Raw genomic sequence first — 22,780 nt, 5'->3', positions numbered from 1 at the left:
GGGTCATCCACGAAGGTTTCAAGACATTTCGGTTCAATTCCAAGGGTTTCGGACGTTTGAACATCATTTTACCTTAAAGCACAAGTTTTGGGTTCAATTCTACTGAATGAATAGTGAATAAATTTAGGTGTCGTTTCCGAGGGGTAGGACTTTTCCCGAGGGTCGGATTTTGACCTATACTAACTAGGACATGCCATATGAAGAAGAGGTAGGCTTTACATACCTTTTACGCCTTATCCACGTCTCCAAACTCAAGCTCCAAGTTCGCCAAAATCTACAAATTGGTCATGTTTACCAAACATGATTAGTGCCTTGGGAATTGGATCCTTTAAAATAAAACTTGGCTACCGAGATTTCGGCAAAGACCTCCCCTATAAATACTCCATCCCACCAAGTTCAACTTGGCCCATATCAAACAACAACAATCCGGGAATTCAAACCCGGCCAAACTAACAACACAATATCAACAACAATATAAGCAACATCAACAATCGACTAAAAACGCATTCTAGCGCAAATAGTCTTACTTTCCAAATAATCCAACAACTCCAAATCCAACTTTACACTTATAATCCAATATCAATATGTTCATATTCACATACTAATCTAAGGTCATTCAAACATAAACCAAGAGCATTTCAAACTATATATCCAATATCCATTAATTCCAACAATTCAATATAACTCAATACAATTTATTTCACATGATATTCCAACAATACCATCAATATACTACTTACCCATATCTTCCAATTTATGAAACAACAACAACAATTTTTTTCCTTCTTTCGAATTCAAGCACAACAATCCAATTTTCATTCCTCCAAACCATTAAATCTTTATCCTAACATTATAAAACCTTCCATAACAACAATTTCCATTCTAATTAAAATCAATTCATCCCCTCTTTTCACTAGCTTGAATTCGGCCAACACACCCCTTAAGCATACTTTTCATGAGCTTCCATATTTTCCATGCACTACAACATAAAGTTAACTCAATTTCTCATGCAATACACAATACACAACACACAACACACACACACACACCCTCACGGCACACACTCACACTTCCACAACATGTGAATTTTATCCATTTCTACGCACACAACATACTCAAACATCCATAATACCTAAGAAAAGGATTAAACCTTACCTTTTTTCCTTACTTTTTCACTTGGCTTGCAATTGAAGACTTTCCAAGACTTGTGTTTTCCTTGCTCCAAATACACCCTACTATGCTAAGAACCTTCCAAGGAATTGTTTGGCTAGGAGAAACAAGTTGTGAACTCTCTCTTTTTTTTTTTTTTTTTCGGTTGTTCTTGCTCAAGGCCGAATGCCTTGTCTTTTTTTTCCTCTCTTTTCTTGTTCTTTGTTTCTTGAAAATTCTAGGGGAAAAAGATGAACAAGTCATCTTTCCTCATATATATATACCAAGTCCCTTCCAATAGAAATGGAACAAATTGTCCCTTGTTTGGCCTAAATTCATTTGGCCACATTTGCAAGTGGGGTCCATGGCCAAGTGGCCCCCCTTTCATGAAAGTTCTAGCAAATTTCATCTTTTTCATGAAAAATATTTTGCCTTAGTTCCAAATTTGCCCCTGGCCTTTCTCCGTATTTCCATGAGTCATTATGCAAATTTACCATTTTACCCCTGACCTTTCTTAATATTCCCACTTTACAATTTTCCGTACGCAACTTGTGTCACTCGCCTTGACTTACCCGAGGGTACAAAATACGGGATGTAACAATATCCACTTCCAAGGGTTAATGATTTATTCGACCAGTTGCAAGGTGCCAGATAGTTTTCAAAGATAGATCTGAGATCGGGTACTACCAAGTGAGAGTTAGGGAAGAGGACATCCAAAGACAGCTTTCAGAACTAGATATGATCATTTTGAGTTTCGGGTAATGTCATTTGGATTGACTAATGCACTGGCGATATTCATGAATTTGATGAATAATGTATTCAGGCCGTTCCTAGATCTATTTGTTATTATGTTCATCGATGATATCCTGGTATATTCTCGATCTGAAGCAGAGCATGCAGATCATTTACGTATTATTCTTAGAATTCTTCAGACTCGGGAACTATATGCCAAGTTTTCGAAATGTGAGTTCCGGTTGAATTCTGTAACTTTTCTGGGGTATATTATTTCAGCTGATGGTATTCTAGTAGATACCTAGAAGATTGAAGCTGTGAAGACTTGGCCAAGTCCTACAACACCTACGGAGGTTCATAGTTTTCTGGGGTTGGCAGGTTATTACAGAAGATTTGTAGAAGGATTTTTTTCTATCTCTGCACCATTGACGAAGCTAACTCAAAAATCAGTATAATTCCAATGGACCGATGCTTGTGAGCGCAGTTTCCGAGAGTTAAAAGATAGATTGACTTCGGCCCCGGTCCTGACACTTCCAGAAGGATCAGAGAGCTATGTTGTTTATTGTAATGCTTCAGGCGTGGGGTTAGATTATGTATTGATGTAGCACGGTAAGGTTATTACTTATACTTTAAGGCAGCTGCGGAAACACGAGAAAAACTACTCGACGCATGATCTAGAGTTAGCTGCAGTTATTCATGCATTGAAGATGTGGAGATATTATTTATATGGTATTCACGTTGATATCTATACAAACCACAAGAGTCTCCAAAGATATCTTCGAACAGAAGGAGTAGAATCTACGACAAAGGCGGTGGTTGGAGCTATTGAAAGATTATGATGTGAGTATCCTATATCATCCTGGCTAGGCGAATGTAGTAGCTGATGCTCTTAGCTGCAAATCCATGGGCAGTCTATGTGATGTTCAGCCGAAGAAGAGGGAGTTATCTTGTGAGCTTCAACAGCTAGCCAACCTAGGAGTTCGCTTGACGGACTCGGGTAATACGGGAATCACTATCCATAATTTAGCTGTTTCATCTTTAGTAGTGGAGGTGAAGAAACGCCAATATGAGGACCTCATGTTAATTCATTACAGAGATACACTTTCTCAAAAGAAGAAGTCATCATTTGAGATTTCTGCAGATAGAGTTCTCAAGTATCAAGGCAGATTATGTGTTCCTGATGTTGCAGGGTTACGTCGACAAATTCTAGGGGAAGCCCATTATTCCCGTTATTTCGTTCATCCGGGGAGCGACCAAGATGTATCATGATCTTAAATCTATATATTGGTGGGACGGAATAAAGAAAGACATAGCAGAGTTCGTAGCGCAATGTCCCAACTATCATTAGGTAAAGATTGAGCATCAAAAGCCCGGTGGATTGTTGCAAGCTATGGAAATTCCAACTTGAAAATGGGAAGGGATTAATATGGATTTCATTATAGGATTGTCTCATTCTCAGTGTAAGTATTATTCTATATGGGTAATTGTGGATAGACTTACAAAGTCAACTCATTTTCTACCAGTCAGAACTACATAATCGGCTAAAGATTATGCGAAGCTATATGTCAAAGAGATAGTACGACTTCATGGTGTTCCAGTATCCATTATTACTGATAGAGGAGCATAATTTACAACTAATTTCTAGAAGTCCTTCCAAGAAGGTTTGGGAACTCAGGTGAGACTTAGCACAGCATTTCATCCACAGACTGATGGACAAGCTAAGCGCACCATTCAGACCCTCGAAGATAAGCTACGGGCATGTGTATTAGACTTCGAAGGTAGCTGGCATGATCATTTGTCGCTCATTGAGTTTGCATATAACAATAGTTATCACTCCAAAGATCCAGATGGCCCATATGAGGCTTCATATGGGCACAAGTGTAGATCGTCAATTGGACGGTTCGAAGTACGAGAGACAAATTTAGTAGGCCCAGACTTGATCCAGCAAGCGGTCGAAAAGATCAAGCTTATCCAAGATCGGTTGTTGACAGCCCAGAGCCGACAGAAGTCTTATGCGGACAATCACCGACGAGACCTAGAATTTCAAGTTAATGATTGGGTATTCTTGAAGGTGTCGCCTATGAAGGGTGTGATGAGATTTGGTAAGAAGAGCAAACTTAATCCTCGATATATTGGACCTTACAAGATTGTGCGCAAGATAGGCCAGGTGGCTTATGAGTTAGATCTACCTTTGGGCTTAGAATCAGTCCACGTAGTTTTCCATGTATCAATGCTTCACAAGTACATTAGAGATCCTTCTAGAATTGTACCTGTAAATGATGTTCAGGTCACAGAGCAATTATTTTATGAAGAAGTTCCGATCGCTATTCTAGATAGACAAATTCGGAGACTCAGAACCAAAGATGTAGCCTCAGTTAAAGATTTATGGAGAAATAATAAAAGAGAAGAGAGGACTTGGGAAGCTGAGGAAGATATGAAGTTCAGATATCCACACTTGTTTCCACTTTCAGATGGGATTCGAACATAGGCACAATTATCTCCAGGTATGAAACGCTTCCTTTTGATAATTTCTTGGTCATGTGTGGCCATTACTGTTGTTGTTTTGTATCCCTGTAAGGCATTGTATATTTTGAGTTATTGTGACAGGACGGTAGAGATATATTTATAGGGGAAACTTTGGCGAAATTTTTGTAGAATCCTTAAGGGTCCAATATTTGAGGACGAATGTTCCAAAGGGGGGAGGAATGTTATACGTTGGAAATTTCATGACGTTTGCCTTATGAGTGAACCAATGCAAGACTAAAGTGGACATGAAAACCTTATAAGATTATGAAGGGTATGTGATAATGTTAAGTGTATACCTTAAGGTTCCGGAGTTATATGAAGCGGTGGAAGTAAATTTGTTGGAGAAATTGGAATTGGAGTCATATTTGGGAAGATTATGTAACAGTTGAGTTATGTATTGCTCAGCATTACCTTGATGGGAAGCTATAGGTCCCCTTAGATGGTTAATGAAGTTTTATACAAGTGCCACGAAGGTTCCATAAGGATAGGAGGTCAAACGAATCGAAAAGAACGCGATTTCGCGAAACCGGAGAAGTTGGGGCAGTATGCGGTCGCATATTGAGTATGCTGGGCTGCATACTGACCGCCAACTCCCCATTTTGGGTGAAATCACTGGCCAAAATCACCCCCAATTGGTGTAGGGAGTATGCGGCTGCATACTCAGTATGCTAGGCCGCATACTCACTGCCAATTGGGGCGGGGATCGATTTTTGCCACCTTTTTAAATCCTAGGAGACCTCATTTTCGTTCCAACTTCCCACACTTATTTCCCCAATCTTCTAGAGGCTTCTTAAGAGTTCTTAAAGGTTTCCCATCAATCCACACCTTTCTATATCATCAAGAGGGAAGATCAAACATCAAAACATCAAGATAAATCCATGGAAGGTGATGGTTCTTGCTTCCTTTCAAAGTTGTGCTGAACTTGATCTTGGAAGGATTTGAGTGGGTTGAAGTTCTTCTATTTTAAGGTATGTTCTTCATCTTATTTATATGGTTCGGTTGATGTAAAGGTTTAGTAACTCCTAGAAAGGAAAAGAATTAAAGTAGAGAAGCTATAAGTGTTGAAGTGAAGAGGATGAACTTGAAAAGGGGATGTTGGTTAAATTTGAAATTAAATTGGATATAACTTCTTGATTATGATATTATGGAGGTTGTTATTGTTGTTTGGGAGCTGTTTTATAATACGGTGGAAGTTTGTAAAATAGGGAAAGTGCTGCTCAAATTTCGTTAGTTCGTAATTATGTTAGTTTGGGCTGAAGAATGTTTTCAATGACTTAACCTTAGTATGAATTCTCTTAAATGTAGAGTTTGCGAGCTTTGGAGAAAAATGTTTAGTAGTTAAGAAGATGTGAAGGTATGTAAGGCTAACCCTTTTCTTTTTAAAGGCATGATACCATAGTTGTGAACCTCCACATAGTATTCACAATATTCCTATTCCTAGAAACACTGGAAGCCCATAATTTCCACGATTCTTATGATATTGTTGACAATGTTCTTCGTGATGATAATGATGGCAATTATGATGATGATTTCAATTCTAGAAATGCCAAAGCTTAAAGTTTTTAATGTTCTCATGATGTTATTGAGTTTGTCACCTGATTATCGATTGTATCCATGGTTGTTGATCTCATCTTATAATAGTTGTTCCTCTAAGGTGAGATATAACGATGATGATGATTCCATAATAGAAATTGGAGGTTTACCGATCTTATGTCACTCCGATAGAGTAGTAACGCTTTATTTGGGCTCTCATGCATGCTTTATATATATATATATATGTGTGTGTGTGTGTGTGTGTGTGTATGTATTTTCTTATATATATATATATGTGTGTGTGTGTGTGTGTGTGTGTATTTATTATATATATATATATATATATATATATATATATATATATGTGTGTGTGTGTGTGTGTGTGTGTGTGTGTGTGTGTGTGTGTGTGTGTGTGTGTGTGTATTTTCTCACACTGTTCCACGCTATAGTTGGTCGGCGGGCGCGTCGATGCGCACACCACTGCAGTGGGCAGCTTACGATATCGTCCCGGACGCGGGATGCCCGGATGCGGGATAATGATGATAACACCATGCCTATATGGCCTGGCAGTATACTATACATATGATGATAACACCGTATCTATATGGTCGGGCAATTTACTATATACATATGGATGTTGTTTTGAAAGGAAAAGCTAAGCATGCATGATATCCGCCTTGAGAGGCAATCAGATGTACAGGTTATCTCTTTTATCTTATGTTTCTTATATCCCTATTATGTTGTTATTCATGCCTTACATACTTAGTACATTGTTCGTACTGACGTCCTTTTCTTGTAGACGTTGCATTCATGCCCGCAGGTAGGCAGGGAGACGGATCTGATCCTTAGGTGCTTCATCAGCGGATTCTCATGAGTGCTCCACTTACTTTGGAGCTGAAGTTTATTGGTATTACTCTTTTGTGTACATGCTTGGGCACGATGGGGTCCTCTCCCGTCTTTGTGATTTCTTGCACTCTATATAGAGACTCGTAGACATGTGTGTATAGCTCGGTGTTTCATAGACCTCACCGGTTCATATTTTGTTTATTATTTTTGTAGCCTTGATGGCTTGTGTGTATATATATGGGGCATAGTTGATGATAATTATATAGATCAGCGTTTGTTTGAGAATTCATGCCCATATAGATTATGATAATTGTGAGTTAGATATGTGGTCCGCCGACATAAGATTAGAAGAAGCATGCTAGGGGGTGCTCGGTAGGCTAGCTCCGGGTACTCGTCATGGCCCTCCGGCTGGGTCGTGACAAGCACCGTATACTATGAAACCTATTTTGAGTATAAACTGGAAAACCTATTTCTATATAAATTTGATTATAAATACTAACTAGACATGCATTAAAACACCAAATCCAAACCAATTTTAATTTCCTATAACTTTGAATTATTTTTTCCAACATATTTTATATATTATGGATGTTTATATCAAGTTCCTTATTCGTAAATGAGGAACACACCACCTAATGTTTTATTTGAATGTAACACTTATACACAATTGTCCGGAAAGTAGTGAATCAAAAATATGAAGGAGGGAGTAAAAGCGATGGAAGAGATATTTGGAATCTTGCAAACGCAAAGAAAAAAATAGTGTAATCAAACACCTTCATCATATTTGTGATTTATTCAAGCATTCATACCATAATTACTAGCAAAAGAAAAGTCTCCAAATCAAAATAAAAACCATTCAAATAGGAATTATAAAATTAGGAAATGCAACACTCTGAATACATACATTACACATTACAGGAGTACTCTAAGTAGGTAGGGATGATTTTACTAAGAAGACTAGGTAAACGAAAAAAGAAAAAAAAAACATATTAACTTGCAGTTCCGAAAGAACACCATTTTCAGAGATTCGAACTTCTATGTCTCCAATGTGTTCTTGATTTTGGTAAGCCTCTTGACAACATCTTTCATGGTTATCCTCGATTCTGGCTTTTTCTTTGTACAGTCTAAAGCCAACTCTATCATGGTGTCTATACAGGTTTCACATTGGGAAGTCATATGTTCTTTCTCATGAAAAATATTAGCATTAACAACTTTGGCCACAGTCCTTGGAAATGCTCGTCTTATCCACTGCCTCAAATCGGAATTTTCATTGAATATCTCTTCATGTGTTGGTCTTCTTTTTGTCAATACCTCTATCAACATGATGCCGTAACTATAAACGTCACCACTAGTGGACACCCTTCCTTCTGAGCCATATTCTTAGAAGAACAAAAATAAAACAAAATAATTACTTATTTGAACTATAACAATAATTCTATTCTAACAAAGACAAAATTTTATTTAGTTCTAAAATTTTCAAGGGTTTAAGTAAGACAAATAAAATTCAACAGAAAGGTTTCATTAAAATACATAAAAAGAAGAGACTAGTGTACCTGGTGCAATGTAACCAAGAGTGCCCAATGTCTCTGTATGTGTCATGACCTTGCTTACCGCTAAGATTTTAGAGATGCCAAAATCACCAACATGAGCCACCATATCTTCATTCAGAAGAACGTTGGCTAGCTTTAGATCGCAATGAACTATTGGAGTGTCATAACCATGGTGTAGATACTCAATTGCCACAGCCACATTAAGCATTATGATGACTCTTTGATGGAGATTCAAGTGGCACTCTTCTTTGTACAACCAATCCTCAAGACTCCCATTGGGCATATATTGCAAGACAAAGGCTCTTACGTATTTGCCAGAGCAAGTAGTAATTAATGTAATAATATTTTTGTGTCTAACATTTCTCATCACTTCACATTCAGTGTCAAATCTTTTAGCACCTTCCTCGTTTTGCATGTCCAGAACCTTTATTGCCACCACCATTCCATTTGATAATGTGCCTTTATACACCGAGCTAGAACCTCCCACACCAATTAAATTTGATACATCAAAATTGTTTGTTGCACGTTGAATCTCGCGATAAGAAATCAATGGATAAGTCGTGATACTTGGTACCTTTTCTACATCTTTTGACTTTCCTTTCCTTTGTTGTTTCATTATCCAAATTGAGACCAATAAAAATATCAGGAAGGATGAAGAAACTACCAGGGTAACAATTGGCATAAGCCTAGACTTTGCATGATGTCTAGGATTGGTGATAGCGCAAGCAGGAACTGCCAAAAAGTGCATTCCACATAGACCTCTATTCCCTTTGAAAGATCGCGAAGTGAAATTCGCAAACATACCACTACTGGGTATTTCACCTTCTAAATCATTAAATGAAACATTAATACTTTTAAGGTGTGAAAGTTTTTCCAATGACTTAGGAATAGTGCCTGAAATGGAATTTAATGACAGATCCATAAATTCCACACTTATCAAGTTTGCAAAAGATAATGGAATTGAACCCAAAAAGGAGTTGTTTGATAGGGAAAGATATTGCATGTTTTCGAGGTCCCCTATTCTGCTTGGTATCATGCCTGAAAAGTTGTTACTAGAAAGATCTAGTACCACAATGGCCTTTAGTTCTCCGATATGTTGTTGAACTTCCCCTTGTATAGAATTCCGTGAAATGTTTAGATGAAGAAGACCGGTCATTTGCCAAAGACTCAGAGGTAACTTTGATTCAAATTTATTGGAACCCAACCAAAGTTTTTGTAGCATGCTTAGATTTCCTATATTTTCTGGGATCACGCCAGTGAGCTCATTAGCATACAAAGTCAATTGAACCAAATTAGATAATTGACATACTGCCTCTAGAATATTTCCTTGCAATTTATTGTTATTCAGATATAGCCCTTGGAGTTTCTTAAGCTTACTAACCTCTGAAGGAATACTCCCCATCAAGTTGTTTTTCTGAAAGTCCAGCATCAATAGACCGCTCATGTTGCCTATGCCTTTGGGTATGGAGCCATTGATTCCTGCATTTGCTACTTCAAAGTATTCAATGGTAGATGAAAGATTCCCAACAAAATTGGAAAAAATTCCATTTAACGGATTGTGACCCACCGATAGATATTGCAACATCCTGCAGTTCACCAATGAATTTAAGAATAATAACTCATGTTTACTTGGTTCACTGATGAGTTGATTATCTACTAGGAACAATCCTTCCAGCTCACGAAGAGATCCCAAATTATTAGGAATGTTTCCAGTGAAAATGTTTGCAGCTAGCACCAACTCAGAAAGCTTGGAAGCATTTGTTATGAATGGTGGAATTTGCCCCTCGATCTGATTGTGTGCCAAGTAAAGCTCCTTAAGGTTCGGAAGATGAAGACCTGTAGTGGCTGGAATTCTACCAGAGAGGTTGTTTAAATTCAAGGAAATAACTTCCATAGAAGAAATGTTGAAAACATCCTTTGGAATTTCACCGATAAGATTATAATTTTCTTGAAAATCTAACAACCTCAAGTTTGATAGTTTCCCTAATTCTCGAGGAATTGGCCCTTCTATGTGATTGTTTGGACAACTAAGATACTGCAGAGTTGAAATATTGCCCAATGAAAGGGGAACAATCCCATTTATTTTGTTATATCCAATATGGAATGCCTCGAGCTTGGCTAGACAACCAATATTTGTGGGTATCTCTCCAGTTATGTTGTTGAGAGATATGGATAGAACTTTGAGCTCTGTGAGTTGGTAAATGTTAGAAGGAATGTGACCAGAAATTTGATTGCCATATAATCTCATAAACTTTAGATTTGAAAAAGTGTGCCCTTCATCAAGCAAGAGAGGGCCAGACAGGCTATTTTTTTGCAGATGTAAGGCAAGGAGCGATGAAATATTAAAAAGTGTTGCAGGAATGGGACCAAATAATTGGTTATCGGCCAATGACAACTCTGCAAGTTAGCTTAGATTACCAATCTCCTTTGGAATGTTGTCGTTGATTCTATTCCCGGACAACCTCAATTTCGTCAACTTTGTGGCATTTCCAATAGAAGGAGGAATTTGACCTCTGAGGCTATTGTTTGTGAGATCCGAAGACTCTGAGCTCCAGTGCATTCCATGTCTCTTTCAACATTGAACCACTGAGTTTATTGCAAGCTAATGAAATTACGCGTATTCTCTGGTGTTGAAACAAACTTGTCGGGACAGTTCCTTGGAGCTGATTGTTTTGGACATCAAGCACTCGCAAGCAAGGCAAGTGGCCAATGCCATAAGGGATGCCACCATGGAAGTTGTTGTTCCCAAGGTTGAGCTCTTTGAGAAAAGACAAATTTGTCAAGGATTGGGAAATTGTGCCTTCAAGTTGCAAATTAGGAAGAGCCAAGGCCACAACCCTTTGCTTTTTTAAATTGCAAGTGACACCAAACCAAGAGCAAAAAGAAATATCCCTGGTCCAGTTCTTGGCCAAAAAGAGACTGGGACTTGTAACAAGATTTTGGAAAGCTAGTAGGAATTCTTGGTTAGTCTCATTTGAGGAAGCAACCGATATAGAAACGGAGAAATATGTAACCATAAAGAGAAGAATCATGAAGAAAATGTGCTTCTCCATATGCGGTACTATAGTATGCACTGGAAATAGATTGGTTCAAGAGAATACTTGATATTGGATTTGTGTGGTACTTGATATTGGATTTGTGTGGTCTTGCTAAAGTTCAAAGTTGATCCATTATATAGCACCCAGATTTAAAAAAAAAAAAAAAAAAAATTGAAAAGGAAATTCGATCATTTTTCATACAAAAAATTAGGCGACGATAGCGGAAATGTGACAACTTATTAAAGTGCACCAATAAGTAGCAAAAGAACTTGTTCCACATTCCTCGGGTAGTTGAAAAAACGGAACATAAGTCCGTCTACATATTAGTAGTATATTAGAAAGAAATGGCCTTCCTTTATATTGTTCCCAGCAAAGTCAATATGAATCAAGCTTAGGCTATGATTGTTGCTTGAACTTTCTGCCCCACACTATTATGGGATTATTGCAATGTACAAACTGTCGCGTATGTTATTGTGAGTTATTTTTTCTTTTATAAAAGATATAGGATTAATATATTTGAATGTGATTGATAATTTTGCAAAGGGTGGAAAGTGTAGTATACGGCTTTTGGAAGACATTTTTAATTTTTGTTTGGATGACTATTATGAAGAAAGTTTTAGAAAAAAATGGTTTTCTGAATAATTGTTTAACAAAAATTGTATTGGATAATTAACCTTTTATTTTGCAGAGCTTTCAATCAAACCTGTCATTGAGATGCCACTTTGAATGTAGAGATTCACTCAACAATGTCTAGTTTGCCATATTGTTTTTTGAAACTGAGGATTTTGATTTTCCAAAATCAACTGAGTTTTCCAAATAACCTAAGATATATCTGAATCTGAAAATTCATTTATTAAGATGTTGTATTAGGACTTAAATACTAAATAATTAAGACAGTTTGTTTTCTCAACATATAAAACTTATCTTATTTGAAATTAATAAACATAAAATTTAAATAAAATACTAGATTAATTTAATAATATGTTAATAAAATATTTTAAAGAAATTATATGGTAGCTGATGGCGATGATGACTATTGTTTGTTTGTGTGTGCCCATACGGGATTGTGTTGACTAATGATTTTGGTTGTGGGTAGTAGCTAGTGGTGATGGTGGCTAACAGTAGTGATCAACAATGGTTGTTATTGGTGGCGGATGATAATTGTGGTGGATAACAGTAATAGCTAATTGTGGTGGTGAATGATGACGATGATTATTGATACATAATGTTAATGGTGGTGATGGTTGTACATGGTGGCTAATGGTAGTGACTGCTGACTATGGTGATTGGCATTGGCAATTGTGGCTAAGGGTGGTGGGTGGTGGTGATTGGCAGTAGTGGTGGCTATGGGTGGTGTGTGGAAGTAGATGAAGTACTGGTGAACTGTCATCTTTGTAGAAGTCCTTCGATAAACATCTTAATGATATACAAACTCTTTGTTATAAATCTTAATCATTTAGTTCTATTTAGACTCATTAAGTGGTTGTAAAATAAGATAAAGAAACACACTTAGTGATTAAGATATGAATGAATAATTAAGATTCAGATCTAAAAAATAAACTGACTTAATGACAGAGATCTGAATGATTAAGATTATTATCTTTATTCATCGTTGTTTGATTCAATCATCGTCAAGATATCTTGGTATATCACAACTAGATCTTTAATTTTTTGTACAAACAAAAACCATTCATTGTAAAGAAATTTTATTACATTTCTAATTCTTGGACAAATCATACGATTTTTTGGAGAAAGCTAAATATATAACTTAAATACATATGTGTGTTTCCTGTTTTCTCTTTTAAAGAATAATTGGTTGGGTAGTGTTATGCTGGAATGTAGTCATCTGTGATTGGAAACATAGTGCCGTATGAAAAAATGACAAAAAACCTAATTTACCGAAAAAGCTGACAAAATCAACAAAAATCAAAGCGATGAAAGACCGATTTAGTTGATTTGATTTAGTTCTAATATTTGAATAACCGATTTAATCGATTTATTTTTCAATTAAAAAATCGACCTAAACCGAACCATAAACGCCCCCTAATGACGACGAAAAATCACATACAATTAATACTACAAAGGACTAAAAGGCCGGGAAATTACAAATTATTCACACTTAAATTTTTCCAAATTGGAAATTTTAATAAAGAGCGAAAATATAAAATAATTCCAACGACTTGAAAAGCAGTCATAAATAATTACCACAAATTAGCATTGGACTCGGCATTCTGGATATGCCTTTTGGTAGACTTAACAAGCGGTGCTGTGTTTAGTCAATAATGCTCGGTGATTAACAACCTATAAATTGTAAACAAATTAAAGCGAGTCTTATTAATGCTCAATAGGTTCTTAACTCACCAATGTCTTTATATAATTTATCTGTCTACGCAATGAGAAAAAGACCTTTTTCGTTTTACTTCCTTTGGTTTAAAATAAGTGTCTACTTAACCTTTAGCATATCCCTTAAGAAAACACTAACTCCCAAAAAAATAACAATATGTTGATTAAATTACCTTAATATAAAAGTTTTGTATTATAATTAACTTGACACATTGGGATTATGAACCGAACGGAGTATGTTCTTTAATTTCTTTTTGTTGCTCTCTTTTTGACTAGATCACTGATCATTATGACAGTGATTTGCACCAAATACTTAGTTTTTTAATAAACTATATTTTTATTGACTTGACTTCATATGAAATATAACTTTTGCATTATCAAGAATAGAAAAAAGTTCTTAATAGATTACTCTAATAGGGAGAATAGTGATGTTTCGATTAAAAATTGATCAGAAATAAGAAAAACACAAATTTAGCATAATTATTTAAATATGGTTCGGTTTCTCAAATATGGTGAATAGAAAATTAAGTTAAAAAGAAACATTAAATGACATAATAATATTTGAAAATAGACGATTCAACATCACCATTCAGAAAAAGAAAATAAAAGAACAGAACAAGACTTATATTTATTTATCCAAACAAAAGGGATAACATGGATAAAGATACGATGGAGTAAATTACGCAGCTAATGACATTTTAATCTCAAGAAGGAATTGTAGCTCCAGTTTTGTCCGGTTGTTGCTTTAGATGATGACAACTCATCAATATAAGATTCAAATGGCTATAACTTTTTTTTTTTTTTAGAAAATTAAAGCATTAAAAACCTAATAACCGCCAACATACCATTCGCCCAAAAGAACAGAATATTTATTTATCTGCTAACTTAAAGATGATGGCTCGCAAATGACATACATGAGATATAGACCTCACTAGGCAACTTATTGTTCCAAAATTCCAAAGAAACACCATCAATTTTTTCTCGCACTACTAAAAAATCACTATTTTTCTACTGAAATTTTCCATTAACAAATGTTTAGTGGCTATTCCCACTGAATGTCGGTGCGAAAAATCTAAATAGTAGTGTTTTGACCTTGAAAAATCAGGAAGTTTCTCAGTATTTCAATGAGAACATGTTTCCCACAATATATTTTTTCAGTTAATTGATTCAATGGGAATGAGGTGAGAAAATATGTTTTATCACACAAATTTTTCACTATATATCAGTGGGAAAAACCTTTTTTTCTAGTGTTAATTTCAACCACCTACCGCTCTATGTTCTGTTCTTTCAAGCCAAATTTACTTGCCAAATTTATATAAGTAAATTTTACTAATCCAGTAAAACGTTCTTATACATTTCACAGAACCTGAATCCAAAAAAATATTTAGCACTGACCCAGCTAGTTATCTTTTCTTGTTGAAAGGATAAAACTCTTTAATCTTTAGCTGAAAAGAAAAGGCCACTAGGAATCTTTTAAGTGCTAACCCAGTGGCGTTATCTTGCACATCGACAATAATAACACCGCGTTTACATAATATTGTTATATCAACAACACCACTAATTGTCATTAATTGTTTGGCTGATGGCATAATCATCGTCTCAATATTCGTATTTGCTTGTTTTTTGTAGGTTTATTTCTGTGGTAGAATTTAATGTTCTAAATTTCATTCAAAATTATACTTCATAAAAATAATAAAAATGAAAGTTTGACACTTTATTGCACTTCAAAAGAAAGTAGAAGAGTAACACAATTGTATGAAGGAAACGAGGGAGACCATATACCCAAAAAAGGTTGACAAATAAGAACTTTAGACGGTGTTTCTTTGTAATTCTTGATCAATAAGTTATAACCATTGGATCTTATATTGATGAGCTGTCATCATTTAAAGTAACTAGGACCGTCTAAAATCGAACCATAACCTTTTATCCAACCGCAAAACTAACTAGCTATCATCATTTAAAGTAACTAGGGCTGTTTAAAATCGAACCATAAACGATAACTCAACCGCAAACTAATTTATTGGGTTATCGGATTAACTGTTGGTGAATAGATTAAAAGTTTATAGTTAACGATTTATCGGTGCGGAGACGAATTACACAATTTATTTATCGGGTAAACCGCTAACCCATTATGAATTATCATATTTATATCATCACCTCGGTATATAAAGTATCTATTATAAACCCTAGAGTTAAAACCCCGTTTAGATTCAGTACTTTATACACTTCTTAGGAAACAACTAGCCACTCTAGACTTCTTGTCACTTCTTAAGTCTTAACCCTAAAGCGCAGTTCTTGTTAAAGATGAGGACTGAAGAAGAAAGACACAACATGAGATGGTCTTGGAATGGAAAGGGACACAATTGGTGAGAGTTTCAACTTGGATGTAGAAAAAAGACAACATAGAGAATTAGAGACACTCTTTCTCTCTGTAATTTTATTCTCCATTATTTTACTTGTGTTTTTCTATGAAGTGCCAAAAGTGTATAGGGTAGATACGGGGCGGTTTTATGTAGTAATTTTGGGTCATGTGAACATGATCTCTCTGTAAAATTAGATATTTTTGTATATAATTTTTAAAATTGGTATAATATTAACTGCTGGAACACATGTTACTAGAAGGTTAAATGGGGCCTTTGGTTTAAGGTATTTACTTACAGGACTAGGGATCAATTCTACTTAATACATTTTTTTCCTTTTTTTTTTTTTTTTTAGTGGTGAGCCATGTTCTAGAAATCTTAAATTCGCCTCTGAGTAAAGGAAATATTAATATTAGCCTGTCAGTGTGCTTACGTTGTATGTAATTTTTAAAAACTGCAATTTTAATTGACAATTATATATCGTTTAGAACTGGAAATGTCCACATTATTGTGTGAAACAAATTGCATCAAAGCAAATACTATAGGCAATCTGCCCAGGAAAAAGGATTCAATAGGCGAGTCTCGAGTCTTGCTTCAGCAAGATAAGATGGAAAACGCAATTCCAATGATTCATCAATGGAAGCTGAGTACATGTTGTGATTTTAATTTTCATTGACTTTTTGATTTAGCCGATGCACTTGCCCTGATAACCACCCGATAATTGTTAACTTCATACCAGAATCAATCGATATCTTATCAGAGTTGGCTAGAGAATTAGTATATTTAAAATTTTATAACCGATAAAGTCGAACTGTTAAGCGTAACTATCTGCCCGATAAGTAGCTCTAAATGCAACAAGAAAACTGGAGCTAAAGTTACTGGAGCAGATCCGCTCCCAAATGCAAAGGCCTACTTAATTTAGTTTTATTTTTTTTGGATAATTTCAGAGACCTCCCTCCACGTTTCGCTTCGTTTCACTCACCTCCCCTTTGGTTTACGTTATTACGCTTACCTCCATTATTTTAGTTTTTTTTTGTAACAATTCTTTTAACCTAATTATCATTAAAATAAAAAATTACAATATACCAAATTTTCCCTTACTAATAAATTTGTAAGGATGCTCTTTAGAAAATTCCCTTGAAATAAAAACACCATAAATATGCTAGATTTTAATTTGAATTTAGTGAAAGGAAGAAATTATGAACAGATCTTAAAGAACCAAGCGGCATGGATTTGGAAACCAAATTGTCAACAGAACCTCCATACCAATTATTCATCTTTTAGTCCCTCCCTTCTTTGGCGGATTCGAGCAGAACGTTCATTTTGTTCATCTTTTGCCACAAAATTGAAACTTTATTTTCTTTATAATCTATATCATACTGTAATTGATGCAATGCAATGCATTTATCACTATCTCTAAATTTTTGAGCTTGCTCTAATTCTCTTGCACATGAAAATCTAAAACTGAAGCCATTGAAAAATGAGGAAGAGGATGAAGAAAGTGGAACAAATATTAGAAGAGAAAATTAGGGAGGGCTTTGAGTAAAAAGGAGTTCCTTTTTATTTTTAAAGAACTTGTAGCAGAGAAGATTTTCCAAAAGAAATAATTAATTAAAAGGGTTTAATATTAAAAAGGGTAAACTAGTCAAACTATAACTTTTTATATTAATAATAAATAAGTTAAAATAATTGTTACCAAATAATTAAAATAAGGGAGGTACGCGTAATATCGTAAACTAAAGGAGAGGTGAGTGAAATGAAGCGAAACTTTGAAGGAGGTCTCTGAAATTATCCCAATTTTTTTTTAAAAAGCGTCTCCACTCCATTACATTTTGCTCCCGTAAGTGCAGATACATCTTTTATATGAATGACACGTGTCTTTATATATTTGAAAGGCTGAGATTCTCCTTTAGCTTATTTTCTAGTTTTTCTGTTACATTCCATTAATTTTAGCGTTGAAGAAAAATAAACAACTTTTTTTTGTGCGGATTGATCTTCATTTGGGGTGGTCTTTATTTTTTATCCTTCAAATTGGCGGTCTTGAAGTTTTGCCCTTCGCCTAATACTCCGAGGTTGTGGGTTCGAACCCCAACTTAGTAAAAAATAAATGAATTTGCAAGACAGAATTTTGCAAATCTGTCAATGCAAATTCTGTCTTAAGGTAAAATTTTGCAAATCTAGCCATGCAAGACAAAATTTGAGCCTTAAAGGTAGAATTTGCCAAGGCCCAAATTCTATTAGCGAATGCCTGAAGGCCAAAAGTTAAAGACCACTATTTTGAGGGGAAAAATTAAAGACCACTCCCTGCGAAGGGCAATCCTACAAATTGCCCAACAAACAAAAGGCTAAATATGACGGTTATTTGTGGAGTCAATTTCTCGAATGCATGGTCATTCAATTTAAGTAAATTACCTAGTAAAGTCATTTATCTTTTTTTTTTCCCCCCTCATATTGAAGTTTATACATTTGCCTTGCAAAGTAACAAGGGCTAATAATCATTTTAAAAATAAAAAAAAGGGTCAAAGTAGTCCCTTAAGTTTGAATTTTCAATTAAAATAGTCCTTATTCTTTAACATAAAACACTAACAACCTTTCAATACAAAATAATACAATTTTAGTTCAACTCGAACTGTGATATTAAAAATAACAAACACACAAAAAATTGTGACTAATAACTTTAGAAATGAAAAAAAATTCAATTTTCACTGCTAAAAAAAGAATATGAAATAACCTATATGTACTCTATTTGCTTGGAAACTTAGGAGTTCAACAATAAAATAATATTTTCTATTTATTCATTTTATGAGTAACCTTAATTTTGATAAAATAGTTTAAATTAGTTTTTAATTTCTTCTACGGTAGAAATTATTGTCAGAAAATTCATAATTAATAAGGAAGACGATGAATTCCATCAAACAAAACACTAAGTTCTGATAGGGAAAAAATTCACATGTAAAGATTAACCATAAAGGGTTTTCATAAATAACAAAAAACATAGATACATATTGAAGGACATCATCATAATAATATAAATCATTATACATCACATAAAATGAAAGAAATTTTATATCATCATTGTATTGTGTACTATTTTTTTTCTTAAAGTTTTCATATATTTTTTATGAATCTTGTAACATTATTTGGGTGAAAATTATTTCCCCCCTCCAACCTTGCTAAAAAAATTAAATATCTCTCCCACATTTCGAAAAATAGTTGTTCCTCCCTTTACTCATTTAAATTTTTAGTACCCATTTTACCCTCTACATTAATACTCTTCATTTCTTTTTTACTTTTAAACATTATGATTTGTTTCTTTTTTAATCTATATTATGAACTTACCTATAGGACGAACACAATATAATTTACGAAGTAAGAAAATGAAAATAGTTGGAGGACTATTACTGTTCGGTGTTAAAAAATAAGGGATGTTTTAACTTAAAGTCCAAACTTAAGGGACTACTTTGACCCTTTTTCTTTAATTTGAAAGTGACTTTTAACCCTTTTTACTTTGTAAGGCAAATTCATATACTTGAATGACCATATGAGGAACAAAAAAAGATAAATGACTTTATTAGGTAATTTCTTTAAGTTGAGTGATCATATGAGGAATGACTCATTATTTGTGTACTTTGTTTTTAGCAAAAACCACCAAAGCTGGTGGGATTTATTGATAAAGAAAACATGTACATATCAACCCAAAAAGTGGTTGATCAAACAAATAAAGGAAAAGAAGGAAACAAAATGCAGAAAGTGGAAAAGCTAGCAAATACAGAAATTTGAAACTGAAATAGACTTATAGCAACTAAATTTCCAAGAGCCTTGACTTGATAACATCTTTCACACCTTCAAAGTCTCACATGTGGAATGTTTCAAGTCCTTTGAATCATTCTTCAGGCAAACTTAGATGTAATTGCATCATCCTACAAATCTCATAGTTTGCATCACCAACTTGAATAGTCTTAGCTTTGTGCCGTTTCTAAAAGAGTATAGAGCTTAGTTTGAACATTTGTAGTTTCCATATAAAGAGATGAGCATGATAAACACACTAATACCACCTTTATATAGTTTTTGCACTTGTCCTAACTAGTTCTATCCATATGTTGTACATGGCCATTTCAGTGCTGCCTTAAAGTTCAGTATGGAGCTTTGTCTTGAGCAATCCTTATTCTCAAATTTGGAAGTTCAGACTTTTGTATGTTTAATATTTTCCTAGCCTGAGTTGGAAGATCGTGAAAATTGTTGAATTGAATTTTACTTGCAAAATAAAACTAGGTTAGTTAAAAAATCAGCAAGTCTTTTCCCTTCTCTGTATATGTGCTCAACTATCACTGTCTGGTCCCTTCTCAATCTCTTTATATTATCCACCACCATTGAGACACTCCATGGAACATTCCATCCTACAGTGAGCATCATTTTTATAGCCATAGAATTAGTCTCCATGATCATAGGAGTAAAGCGATTATTTATGCAATATTGAAGCCCCATTATGATAGCTTCAGCTTCAACACCTAAGTTTGTACCATCCTGTAGTCTTCTAGCTGCAGCATGCACCAAATTCTTTTCTTCATCCCTAATGCACAAGGCAGCAGAACTTGGCCCAGGATTACCTTTAGCAGCCCTATCTGTGTTGCATTTGAACTATCCTGATGCAGGCCTCTTCTGTCTAATCGATTTGTAAACAATTCTTGGCCTATATCCTCCAAAATACTGTAAAATATGATGCCACTTCTTTGGCAAGTTAATGCCAGGAAACTGCACCTTACACAACAAGTATATGCTAAGATTGATTTCATAAATCACTCAATTAAAGGACATGGTTCCTTCGTATGAATCGATTGTTCCTCCATTTCCAGATTTACCATACTATAATTGCAGGAATTTCTTTGCAAACAGATTTCAACTTGTAATGACATTCTGCTTCCCACCAAGATCTGATAGCATGTTTAACTTGTACACAGTTCAAGTTCAAACCCTCACGTGCGGTGAAAACTCTCCATACCTTATCAGCAAACTCTCCAACAAGAAATAAATGATGCATTGTCTCCTGATGGGGAATACTACAACAACAACACTTTGAAACTACATCAATACCAATACTTGCCACTACTTCATCAACTGGAACTTTAAATTTCCACAATCTCCATAAGAAGAAGGAGATTTTTAAAGGCAAACCTTTTATCCATATGTTTTCAAATGGAACTGTCACTTTAGCTCTTTGCCTTAAAAGTTCTGTTACACCTCGTGGTTTTGTGCTTCGAAATTCGTCGTGTGTCAGTGGTTATAGTCTTGGATATGGGGGTTATCAAAGTTAAATGAGATTAGACAAGTTTATCTTATCGTTATAAAGGGTTAAGTTCATGTTTAGTAGGTATTGGAAGGATTAAAGGTTGAACAAATCGATGAAGAACATGTTTGGGGAAAAGTGGGTTTTTACGGTTGGATATACGGGCCGTATAATTTTTACGGACCATATATGTGGCTGACCTCCACCGTAAAGCGACTCCAGAAAAGGGGGAACCACTGGTGGGATTTTACGGCTTAATTATACGGACTGTATAATTTTTACGGTCAGTAAAGTTGACAGTAAATCCGGCTCGGGCCAGATTTTTTTTAAGTTATATATATCCGACCCTTACTCATTTGATTTCATTCTCAATATTTCCCAAGTTCTTGAGAGCTCTAGAACCTTCTTCCGACTATATTTAACCAAACCCAAGTGAAATCAAAGATCAAGAGGCAACAATCAAGAGATTCAAGTGTTAAAAAGTTTACTAGGTTTTGTGAAGCTCAAGATTTCCTTTGGTGTTGACGTTGGAGGTTTCACTCTAGTGGAGTAACTTGATCCAAGGCTTGTTCTCGTGTGATTAAGGTAAGTTTTTACATTCATTGCATATAGTTAAGGTTGGTTGATTGTTATACAATTTGGTTGAAAAAGGAAAAATGAAAGGAGAGTTCAAGTATGAGTTTGAGGATATTTTGAGCTATGAATTATCTTGGAGGGATCTCTAACACACTTGCGTAGTATGGATACGTGAAACACTGGATGGACTAATTCTAATTCTGGAGGCAAATCCAACTCATAAGCTACTTGGCCTACCTTGCGCATAATCTCATAAGGTCCAATACACCGAGGACTAAGCTTCCCTTTCTTGCCAAATCTCATCACGCCGTTCATCGGTGATACTTTCAAGAACACCCAATCATTGACTTTGAATTCCAAGTTTTACCGACGGTTATCCGCATAGGATTTCTGACGACTCTGAGCTGTTAGTAGTCGTTCTTGAATAAGCTTGACCTTTTCTACTGCTCGCTGAATCAAATCTGGGCCCACTAACTTTGTCTTTCCCACTTCAAACCATCCAATAGGCGATCTAAACTTCCTCCCATACAGAGCTTCATATGGGGCCATTTGAATACTAGAGTGATAACTATTGTTGTACGCAAATTCAATAAGTGGCAGGTGATCATCCCAATCGCCTCCAAAATCTAGCACACATGCCCTCGGCATATGTTCAAGGGTTTGGATAGTGCGCTCCGCCTGCCCGTCAGTTTGTGGATGAAATGTTGTACTAAGTCTCACCTGCGTTCCCAAACCTTCTTGGAAGGACCTCTAAAAATTAGTCATAAACTGTATTCCTCGATCAGTGATAATGGACACTGGCACACCATGAAGTCGCACTACCTCTTTGATATATACATAATC

General features: G+C 35.3%; 2 protein-coding genes across 2 annotated transcripts; both read right to left on the bottom strand.

The window, feature by feature from the left end:
- Positions 1-7,570: 7,570 nt before the first annotated feature.
- LOC132034333 (receptor kinase-like protein Xa21) lies at positions 7,571-10,606 on the bottom strand. The gene is made up of 2 exons (XM_059424650.1): positions 8,340-10,606; positions 7,571-8,165 (listed from the first exon to the last, which is right to left on the bottom strand). The coding sequence occupies exons 1-2, from the start codon at positions 10,582-10,584 to the stop codon at positions 7,822-7,824; spliced, it is 2,589 nt and encodes an 862-aa protein (XP_059280633.1). The 5' UTR covers positions 10,585-10,606; the 3' UTR covers positions 7,571-7,821.
- Positions 10,607-10,855: 249 nt separating this feature from the next.
- LOC132047470 (probable LRR receptor-like serine/threonine-protein kinase At3g47570) lies at positions 10,856-11,389 on the bottom strand. The gene has a single exon (XM_059438512.1). It carries the CDS (start codon positions 11,387-11,389, stop codon positions 10,856-10,858), a length of 534 nt encoding a protein of 177 aa, XP_059294495.1.
- Positions 11,390-22,780: the final 11,391 nt, after the last annotated feature.

This window comes from Lycium ferocissimum, chromosome 2 (assembly GCF_029784015.1).
Source record: "Lycium ferocissimum isolate CSIRO_LF1 chromosome 2, AGI_CSIRO_Lferr_CH_V1, whole genome shotgun sequence".
NCBI lineage: Eukaryota > Viridiplantae > Streptophyta > Magnoliopsida > Solanales > Solanaceae > Lycium > Lycium ferocissimum.
The sequence above is the reverse complement of the archived record's forward strand: the minus strand, read 5'-3'. Positions and strand labels throughout refer to the sequence as shown.

Coding starts and splice junctions, on each gene's coding strand:
- LOC132034333 (XM_059424650.1), bottom strand. CDS start 10,584: ATGAGATTATATGGCAATCAAATTTCTGGTCACATTCCTTCTAACATT. Junction 8,166..8,339: donor TCTTGGTTACATTGCACCAG/GTACACTAGTCT, acceptor TGTTCTTCTAAG/AATATGGCTCAGAAGGAAGG.
- LOC132047470 (XM_059438512.1), bottom strand. CDS start 11,389: ATGGAGAAGCACATTTTCTTCATGATTCTTCTCTTTATGGTTACATAT.